The following is a 10,916-nucleotide window of genomic DNA, read 5'->3' as shown; positions in this document are numbered from 1 at the left end:
AACGTCTCTGTCAGTTTTAATATTGACCCAGAAACGAACTTCTCCATTTTGGTTGAACGTCGTATCAAGTCATTGAATTCTCCTGATCCTTTCACCACCTGCAATTTCTCCATCTATAACCAACGGTTCAAGGTCCTGTTAAGATGTCCGAACGTATCTACATTCCAAAGTCGGATCTTGATCGTAGGTTGCACTGCTGAAAAAATTAAATCGACATTTCTCTTGTGAATATAAGGATACAAGTATGAATATGAATACATTTTAAAGAAAATCGAAGGAGATTGAAGGAAAATGGAAGGAGGGGATAAGAAGTTGTGTGAAAAATTATGGGAGAATGGTGTTGTATTTATAGATGCAGTGGTGGAGCGGTAGCCACATGCATTGGCGCACACATAGAGTGGACTATGCATGCGTCATTACATGTGGCGTCTACACATGCATATTGAAGCCTAGGTCATGTATGCGTCAGTGCATGACACCAATGACTAACATTTTCATTAGATGCGTCAGTGCATGGCACCAATGACTAACATTTTCATTAGATGCGTCAATGCAACTGACGCCTAGGTTAAATATTTTTTGAAACATAATTATTTCGATAAATATTTTTAAAAATGATTATTTTAGAATTTTAATTGAAAAAATAGGATATTTAAAAAAAATTACTTAACTTCCGGTAAATAACTCAAAATATTTGAGGATGCTTAGTTCTTGGATATTAAATTACAATATATTTTGATACTAAATTATAAGATATTTTGATAATATCAATTTTGCAAAAAAATCACAATTTTATGAAATTTTGATTAATATTTTAAAAGAAGAAATTATTAGAAAAAATGATAATAAAGGATAATGATAAAATAAAATAAAAATGATTAATATTATATTAATAAATTTTAAAGCAACTTTTTTTTTATAAAGTAATATAAAATGTGATGTGAGAAGGGGGAGTATAAAATTTTGATTTGTAATTAAAATTTGACCACTTTTAAACTATTTAATTTTAGTGTTATTAATATATCTTTCATTTAATTTTAATTAATTTAACTGCATTTACTTACATCTTTCTAATTTTACCACTGTTAAAAAAATTAGAATATGAAAAAAATAAATTATTTACTTAATGATAAATTTAACGGTAACATTAAATTTAAAATAGTATTGATTTTTTTTTGTTAGTTACATTCGAGACATAAGGGAGTATTAATTAGTGATTTGTAATAAAAAAATTAAGAGTTTATTTAATAAATATATGTAGTATTTAAAAAATAAAGATGATATTTGTACACCGAAGATACATGAGAAAAGGACCATGAGAAAAGGACCAATATTCAATTTCATTGTAATTCTCTTCATACAAGAAGAATCGTTATATAACGGGTGCATTTGATGTCAATTCCAAATTCAGTCTTCTCAAACAAAGAACTAATCTTACAAATGGTACATACATTTTATATATATCGAAGCTTGACAATGACAGCTGTAATTGTTACAACTGAAGCCATGATTGATAATGGACTATCTACAATCCTTCAACAAATGTGACAAAATGCTTGACAAGCTTCATGGCTGACTAGCTGAGGATTTGCTGCTATCACTCTTATCAGGTGATCCACATTCACTAAAGTCGAGTACGCGGCGCTCAACCTGAGGAAAAAAATTCTCATTCAGATATAAGGTATTGGCAAAAGTGAGGTTTATCAGAAATTATTTCAGTGCAATACAGTGGAAACCACCAACTTTACCAAAGCATTTGAAGTCAATTTAGAAATGTTTGCATTGTTAGAATCATTATTTTCGTCGTCGCAATTCTTATCATCTCCTGATGTGTCGTCGCCTTTAGGTAATGCTTTAGGAGTATCATTATTCAAAATCTCCTGTGCATTTTCATATGTAGCAGCAGTTTGTTCACCAACTTCTTTTAACAACCCGATAGCATCGTAGCTTCTATCACCTCCCGGGCTTTTGAAAAATCCAAAATCCTGAATATATTTCAGCAAGTCAAAATTAAAATATACTTCAAGATATTGCAGTAATTATCCAACAGAACCTAAAGTACCTCAATTGTAATTTCAGTATTTGGGCTACAGAGAAAAGTATTCCTGAACCAAGGAGATTTCCATGCAGAAGGTGATTCAAAACCTTTCCTGAAAGGTGTTCCACCAAATCTACCATCAAAGAAACAGACAGTTAGAAACAGTGTGATTAAAACAAAACAACTGTTACGAAGTGCCAAAATGGATTCTTGCAAATAACAGTTAGCAGAAATATGAAAGTAATTCCTCACAATCAGTTACATGCATCCAAAATAAATGAAAAATGAAAATACTAAATTGAATCAATTACAAGAAATTTAAAGAACATTACATGCTAGACGTTTCAAATTCTCCATCGTTTTTATTTTGATCCCCCGAAGTCTCCTCTGGAGCTTTTGCTCGAGTAACAGAAACTGTAAGATCTTCATGCTCCTTTGCACGAACACAAGGAGAGCTAAACCTTGAGCGTTGATTCTCAGAAGATGGCTTTGAAGGAATGCTCTGGTTTGGAGCTATTTCTGAGCTCCTATTGTTCATGCTTCTGGGCGTTATAACACTAGAACCTAGAACTCTGTCTCTAAAACCAACTTCATCAGAACCTAGAACTCTGTCTCTAAAACCAACTTCATCAGATGAATATAATGAAAGGTCGTTCCTATCATGTTCAGACAAAACACCAGAAGATTGTTGCACCTGATAAACAGAACTAAAGGAGTGAAAAATAATCTAACAAAGAAATAAGAGGGAGGGGAGCAGATGGAGAAGTAATTCCAGAATACAAGCAATTACAAGAGAAGATGAACTGTACATAGTACTTACAATCTCAACAGCAGCAGTAGCATCAATCTTCATTTTAGAATCAACATCAAAAGGTTGCTGCTTAACCTTACCAGGAGAATTACTGTCAAGAGCATCTCTTTGGGACATCTTTTCTTCCAAAACTGCAGATTTAATTATCTCCTCTACTTGTTTACCTTTATCAGCTTGTCCACAATTTTCTTTATCGTCGTCAAAAACAGGAGCCTCGGAGTTTTGCTTTTGCAATGAAGACGGAGAGAGTATATCTGCTTCCAAACTAGAAAAGGCTTTGGACAAAGAGGATGCCATTTCAGTTTCAAGCTTCTTGCCAATTCTTTTATCTGAAAGTGGGGATAACAAATCTCTGCGTCGTTTTTTTAATATTGATGGTGTCCCCGTAAAAGTTTTAGCTGCACTTTTCAATAATGCTTCTGGACTATCATCACGAGAAGGCGAGTCCCACAACCTTGATGGAGTCATACAGTTCATAGACGACATCATAAACTGGCGGATACCCAGAGGACTAAATTCTTGCTGCATATCACCCCCAGATTGCACAAGGTCACAGCTCAAGAAAGGAATATCCGTGCTCGGAAAACGGGGAGGTTCATAACATAGTGCTCCCTTGCCCTCCTTTTCTGTGTGCATGTTTGGGCTTTCATCTGTTGGATAACAGGTTTGCTTAACATCCCTCATTACTCCACCATCTGTAGCATCAATACAAGGAGAACTGGGCATGTCAATGGCATAAGTGAAGTTATCAGGTGCACTGGAAACAAACTGCTGATCCTCAGGCTCAGCGGAATGTACTGGTCGAGTAGATTGGGAGGATGCCATTCCTTTAAAATTATTCGAACACTGAGGACAAGTTAATGGCAGAGTCGAGGTTTCACAATTTTCGGAAATCTGAAAATGACATGATTGACAAACAAATGGGGGGTGACCAGAAAATTCAACAGTATCAACATCTTTATTATAATCTCCAGGGATAAAACATCTATCATTATTTGCCTCTGAAAATAGCGCTCTGCAACATTCATCATCAGATATCAGCATATGATCTGGTTTAGCAGCCTCCGTAGATGTAGTTTCCATGGCCATTGAAACATTCGCCAAGTCACGTATTCCACTAGGATCTCTAGATTCCATATAATCTCTTTGCAACTGAGAGGAGTCCTTCCCTAAGTCTATTGATGAAATATTGGGCAAAGTGTGTAAATTAAACTGGCAATCCTCATTTATGGAATTTCCAGGTTCATGTGAGAATTGTTCATTAAATTCAGAAGAACATGCTTCCTGATGAGCAATTTCTGGAATGCATGTAGTAGCATCATCAATTGATATGTAATATGGCTCTGAACAGGATGCTTGACTTGGACTATGATCCGTCCCAAGACTACATTCTCCCCCAACAGTTTGCAAGTCAACACTGGTCATCTCTCTAGTGGATGGAAAGTGGAGAGCATTAGCTGAGTCGTGGCTATACTCTAAAACTTCATCTCCTTCAGTCCCCTGAAGAACATTATCATCTGCATTACATTGCACCGTTGAAGATGTTGTAACCATTGATTGACTTGCATTTCCATCATGAGGTACAGATTGCAGCTGAGTAAGTAAGCCCGATGCCAAGTAAGAATCCAATTTCTTTTTGACTGAACTGTTCCAGTGGTTTTTAATAGCATTGTCTGTCCTGTTTCCATTGAAGTACAAGTATGTCACCAAAACTAAAAGCATACAGATAAGCAGAAGATAGAATAACTTGACAAGGAAAAAACAGGCACTAATGACATCATCTGGATCCCCTGCAGTACTAAGTTCAAATTTAAGATGTGTATTGTGTTTTTATCATACCAGAACCTGCAGAAATTTGGTAACTCTGGTATCTGATGAAATCAGTCCCAGAACATACATGATTAAGAACTATGACCGAAGATGGAAGTCAAGCATGTTACATCTTCTCAATAGAAATATAATTAAATATGAACTTACCTTCCAGGCAAAAACTTCGTTAATTCTGCCCATTTATTCCCATAAATTTGATGAGCACGTATTAGAGCCAACTCCTCTTCCTGTGTCCATGCTTCTTTGTTTATAGCAGGATTAAGATGATTATGCCACCTAATAAGATTTTACAAAATATACTAACGAAAATGAGCACCATCCCCCCAAATATACTTCAAAATAGTTCCTACAACGACAATATAATTTGTGAACAAAAGAGAGCAGGAAAAGCATTAAACATTAATCACTGTGAGTGTCTTCGCTTAGCAATCTCGCAGAGACTAGTTAGTCTTTGTTAGGTAACTACCTCGGTTAGGCTTTTCAATAAATACAGAACTGTAACTCCTCTGCAGTGTAAGAATCGTTTTCACAATTTCAATGCAGAATTAAACTTTTATTCTCCCTAAAGCAATTTTATCAAAAGGATCACCGAACATCCACCTCCTTCCCCTCCTCCACCAAATTCTGATGAAACTCCTCAGATTTGAGTACCACCATTCAACAATGTTCTGGCAAGATCAGATCCGGAATCAGTTTTTCTAGCCTTCTTGCACTCAATTTCACTATAATTGAACGACAATGGCTTATAGTTCCTACAACGACAATATAATTTGTGAACAAAAGAGAGCGGAAAAAGCATTAAATACTAATCACTGTGAGTGTCTTCGCTTAGCAATCACGCAGAGACTAGTTAGTCTTTGTTAGGTAACTACCTCAGTTAGTTGGGGCCCTAGGCTTTTCAATAAATACAGAACTGTAGCTCCTCTGCAGTGTAAGAATCGTTTTCAGAATTTCAATGCAGAATTAAACTTTTATTCTCCCTAAAGCAATTTTATCAAAAGGATCACCGAGCATCCACCTCCTTCCCCTCCTCCACCAAATTCTGATGAAACTCCTCAGATTTGAGTACCACCATTCAACAATGTTCTAGCCTTCTTGCACTCAATTTCACTATAATTGAACGACGATGGCTTTCTCTTATGGCATCAACAAGTTGAGCCTGTGATCAAGGCTCTTCAACCATATCTCACCGTTTTTTCCGCTGATTCATTCAACCTTGATTCTATCTAAAGTGACAAGGAAGGTAGAGTTATAGCTAAGTAAATTTTGAATGGGACCAACAAAACAAGACCAGATGCTTCTGGCTTGGCTTCAATCTACGCTCTCTTCCTCAATGCATTCCAAAGTTCTTGCAAGTGTCCACTCTTAAGAGATTAGCGGAAAGATTCATTTGCAAAAACAGGCAAAATATATACAATTGCCTGAAAACTTAAAAAAACTCAATAGGGAAAAAGGAAAAGAAATGAAGGACAACTCAAGTTTAAAAACTGAAAATATCATTAGATAAAATAGTGACATTTGGGAATTTTTTTAGGTACTCGCTAACAAGGCTATAAGAATAAAGATGCTCTAAAATCTTCTAAAGATACAACTATAAATTTCATGCTAACAGGGGAAAAATAATTGTGAGCAAAAGATACTTGGATTATATGTGAAAGAATTAGAGAAATCCAACACCCATACCTTTCTCGACATTGCTTCCCGATACGACCAGGTAAATGTTGTGCGATAGTTGACCACTTTTTAGGCCCAATTTTGTTCACCAATTCAATCATCACTTCATCTTCCTATTTATATATTTGGATTAGTAGATATATATAACTAGAGTGTTGATATAACCCAAGGCCACGTCAAAATAATGAGGAAACCAAGGATTGAAATGTAGCCCACATGCTCAAAGAAGCTCTAATAGCAGTTACTGGTTTATGGTTAGGTAAGGTAAGAACTAAAAGATAAATAACATGTAGAGATATTAACACAAGGGATAAAAGGGATATATAGACTACCTCTTTGGACCATGGCCCTTTAACAAGTTCAGGATTCAACACTTTCTGCCACCTATGTAAGCATTGTACATCAGTTCTATCCTTGAAACACTCCGCTTCAAACATATATAAGAAGCAATTAGACAAGTCATGAAACAAAATGTATCAAACAAAGTTGCATAAGCTAACACTGCTTTAAGAAGATTAACATGTAGAAAAATGAACCCACGAAAAAGAAAAAGCAGGTGAAGTATGAGAGTAGACTACAAAACAGGTTTTGAGGACCTAAAGACTGGTTTTATGCTCTTGACATCAGACACTTAATATGACAAATCACCCCCCAACAGTACAAAGTTTTTTGCTTCTTTTAAATCAATGCAATTAAGTCTACCAATGTGTAACAGAGGAAACTCCTTGGAGGCATATAATTTAAGTATGGATACATGCAATGTGCACTTCAAAAAAAAAATCTAGAGCCTACCAGTGGTGATAGGTAAAGAATGATTTCATTTCATAAATATATAATAATAATGAATATGTTGAAACATCAATATGCTACCTATTTTTTTCCAATTTTTTCCTTGGAAACGTTCAACAGCCTTCCGCAATGTCTCGTCCTGAAGAAGAAGACAAATATTAAAAATTAAACCCCCGTTATTATTTTATCATGCATTCTTTGTATTATCATTAAAATCTTCAAAATTAAAAGGAATTAAAATGAAAAACCTGCAATATCAAAAATTCTAAATGTCTCATTATATCAAATGCATTCTAAAAAAGACCAATGTAGAGAGATTTTGTAAACATTTCAAAAAAACATTGATTGGCTAAATAGAGGTAAACCAAGTTCAGATTGTGTAAAATGATCATTATCAAACGGAAGAAAGATTAACTATGTTTTTCAAGTATCCAAAGCATCACCTCCTCAGGAGTCCATTGCCCTTTTGTAGAACGCCTTGTAGGACCAGTAGTCCTCCTACAAACAGATTAACAATTAGCAAAAACCTCCTTAACCCCAACATTAATGTCTAAAGCAAGAAGATTCTTAACAAGGTTACCTAGTACAACTCAAACCTATGAGATATCAGTAGTTGAACTTTAGCAATTCGATGAAATGGGAACACACAGATACAGAGCAGGGACAAAGCGATGATAAATATAAGTTTGAAACTGAACTTTTTAACCCTCGTCTATTATAATTTAGTAACTTTCGCTCTAGAAAAGAACACATTTATAAAAAAATTGTGACTCTTCAATGATAAAAATGTCGATTATCAAGAGATTAAAAGTGCTAGACACTGACATATAATGCCTCGTAGCTAGCAGTAAAGACACAGAAGGGCACCAATTATAATCTGTCAATCGAGAGAATCACAATACAAACTCTATACAAAAAAAATAACATATGATTAAAAGAATGCTGCAGATACCAATTTCTCCATTAAAAGAACTTAAAATCAAGTAAATATTTCTTTCAAACGATATTTTTAGACTTGCTCTCCAAACTCCTTCGTCTGACAAATTCAAAACAAGAAATTGATTGCAATGGAGTTAAAGATGATGAAACACATAGCAGACTTTCATGAATTACCCGTGCAGTGCTGCTCTAAGTTTCTGAGCACCATCAGCGGAACCATCCAGATGAGGAACGGCCATTTTTCGGTCACCGTCCATAATTTTCTAGCAAACAAGTACAAACGCATACCCCAATTCCCACTCTACCGCAAATCATTATAATTACAGTCCCTCTAAAGAGCAGCAAGATCAAACCCCTGCAACAAAAAATAACAAGCACAGCAACTAATTAAAAAAACAACCAACATTCTAATTAACCTGAAAAATTAATTCCATCAATAAAAAAATAAAATTTGTTATACTAATAAATTTCTCAAGCCCTAATATTTTAATCCATACACCAGATAGCTAGATTATAAAGCTTCTATAGCGACTAAGATTAGTCAACGCTGCCAAAAACCTAGAAACTGAACAAAATGAAAACACAAAAATTCAAATTTGAGTAATCAGAAACTGAAGAAATCCAAGATTCCATAAAGTCAAGCATAAAAATCAAGCATAAAGTAAAACTCAAATCAAGTTCATAATCAATTGACCACAAAATAGGGCAAATGCAGAGAAATGAAAACTCACCAAACTGAATTTGATATCAAGAAGGATAAAGAAATCCTCAATTCGCATCTTCAGATCCAAGAACAAGGTAGTTTTTTGAAGAACGAATAATATTTATAATAAAAAAGATTAACAGTGTTGTTAGAAAGAATCGAAACGGAAGAAGAAGAAGAAGAAGAAGAAGAGGAAGAAAGCGAAACGTTCTAAGAGTGGGGACGTTAAGGTGGGTGGTGGTGTATCTGTTCAAACACAAAAGGCGGACTCAGCAAGTTAATTTTCAAACCCTATGGTTTTTCGTTCTCTTCTTTCTTGTTGGATTGATTTTTTCTCTTCGAACAATAATAACACTTAATGTAACGCGTGTGTCTCTTTTTCAATTTTTCAAAAATGTTTAACGGACAACTTCTCTAAATTACACTATATTGTTACTACTCACAATTTTTTTTATAATTTATTTAGTTCCCTAAATTTGTTATTGGTCAACCAAATATTTGATTTTAGGTTGAGAAAATTAAGGAGTTCTTGAAGATTTGAATGAGTCTTAATTATTTTTTTATTTTTCTAAATTATCACCTTAGATAAAATTAATAATTTAGATTATTTATTCTTTTCATCGAGTCTCCGATATTTTATTAATTTTTAAAATATTATCTCAGAGTTAAATGATTAGGTTAACAACCTAGTTGAATAATTAGGTTAACAACTTAACCATTCATTTTCGTGATCGAGTCTAAATTATGGTGCGTCGTCATGGACTAACTATGGTGACATAACCGGACATTGGAAGATGACGTCCATAACATCAGACAGCGTAAGCAGGAGGTCAATCCCCCAGAAAAGGTGAAACTGCTAGATCTGTAAGCACTCTCATACGAAATATGGCGGGCTCATGTTCCTGAGGGTTTCAAGCTTCTCTCCTTTGCCAAGTTTGATAGATGCAGTGATCCATACGAGCATGTAGCCTCCTTCAACACGCAAATGACTATCATAGGAGCGCCAGACTCACTGAAATACAAGTTGTTGTTAGGCACTTTCAGAGATGCCTCCCTTATATGGTACATGGGCATTCCTCTTGCTTTCATTAGTAGCTACCAAGATCTAGTAAGGAAGTTGGTATACCAGTTCGCGACAGTCGCCATAGGAAAATGTCCACCACTAGCCTGTTTAACATTCGTCAAGGTCTGTCAGAACCATTGAGGGATTACCTCGCTCGCTTCAATGAAGCTACCATCATGGGTCGTCCCTCCGAACCAAGAAATATTTGTGGAGGTGTTCCAAAGTGGATTGAACGTGAGACACTTTAACAAGTCTCTAGCCCAAAAGTTGGCACTCGTATTAGCCAAGGTAGTTGTCAAGGGCTGAGTGTTACATCAAAGGCGAGGAAAGCAACTCATAAAGAAAGCTCACAACTTCAACTAGTGTGTCCCTGGCGCCAAGAGCTCACATCTCCCAAGGAAAAACAATTACATCTCGCCCGTGAAGGGTAAATCCACGTTCAAAAGAGTGGGGAAAGCGATAGAAAGTTTCACGCCTCTGAATATCCGTCGAGAACAGATCTAGTGCGAGGTACCCCACCTGCACAACATCTAGACATTGTCTACCCCCAAGGTCGGAGTGGAGGGGTCTGAACCTAGAAGATGATGCAAGTTCAATAAAGTCAAAGGACATCATATTGAGGTCTTCTACTAGCTCAAGACAGAAATAGAAAAGTTGATACGTGAGGGACACCTCAAGAAACACGTGAAGATCCCCTTCAACCTAGTGGTGAGACATAACCAGCGTAGAGGAGAGATTGCTAGAATCCATGGAGCAAACAAATACAAAGGAACACCTCAGGGTGAGGACAGTAAATCAGTATGTCCCACGCTTAACACCATAGCGGGAGGATTCGCCGGAGGCAGGGAAACTAGCTCTGCCCGCAAAAGGTATGCCCTCCAAATTCGAAATGTAAATAACCTCCCCGAGTTCAAGAGCATGAAACACAATAAGTCATGATTGTCTTCTTGGAGAAAGATGCATTTGGTGTCAATCCTCACAACGATGACCTCATGGTCATATCATTTACGTGCAAGGAATTAGAGATTAAGAGAGTTTTGGTAAATCAAGGAAGTTTCACTGAAATACT

General features: G+C 35.8%; 1 protein-coding gene across 1 annotated transcript; it reads right to left on the bottom strand.

Moving 5' to 3' along the window:
* Positions 1 to 1,298: 1,298 nt before the first annotated feature.
* LOC127092047 (transcription factor MYB3R-1) lies at positions 1,299 to 9,168 on the bottom strand. The gene is made up of 12 exons (XM_051030825.1): positions 8,813 to 9,168; positions 8,256 to 8,436; positions 7,586 to 7,640; positions 7,224 to 7,281; positions 6,686 to 6,780; positions 6,363 to 6,466; positions 4,827 to 4,955; positions 2,859 to 4,527; positions 2,371 to 2,732; positions 2,063 to 2,171; positions 1,749 to 1,985; positions 1,299 to 1,650 (listed from the first exon to the last, which is right to left on the bottom strand). The coding sequence occupies exons 2-12, from the start codon at positions 8,336 to 8,338 to the stop codon at positions 1,567 to 1,569; spliced, it is 2,985 nt and encodes a 994-aa protein (XP_050886782.1). The 5' UTR covers positions 8,339 to 8,436; positions 8,813 to 9,168; the 3' UTR covers positions 1,299 to 1,566.
* Positions 9,169 to 10,916: the final 1,748 nt, after the last annotated feature.

The sequence above is a fragment of the Lathyrus oleraceus genome, chromosome 6, assembly GCF_024323335.1.
Source record: "Lathyrus oleraceus cultivar Zhongwan6 chromosome 6, CAAS_Psat_ZW6_1.0, whole genome shotgun sequence".
NCBI lineage: Eukaryota > Viridiplantae > Streptophyta > Magnoliopsida > Fabales > Fabaceae > Lathyrus > Lathyrus oleraceus.
The sequence above is the reverse complement of the archived record's forward strand: the minus strand, read 5'-3'. Positions and strand labels throughout refer to the sequence as shown.

Excerpts from the sequence above, each read along its gene's own strand:
- LOC127092047 (XM_051030825.1), bottom strand. The coding sequence starts at position 8,338 with ATGGACGGTGACCGAAAAATGGCCGTTCCTCATCTGGATGGTTCCGCT. Across the intron at positions 6,467-6,685 it reads AAGGGCCATGGTCCAAAGAG|GAAGATGAAGTGATGATTGA; the intron begins GTAGTCTATATA and ends ATATATAAATAG. Across the intron at positions 2,172-2,370 it reads GAATTTGAAACGTCTAGCAT|ATTTGGTGGAACACCTTTCA; the intron begins GTAATGTTCTTT and ends CTTTGATGGTAG.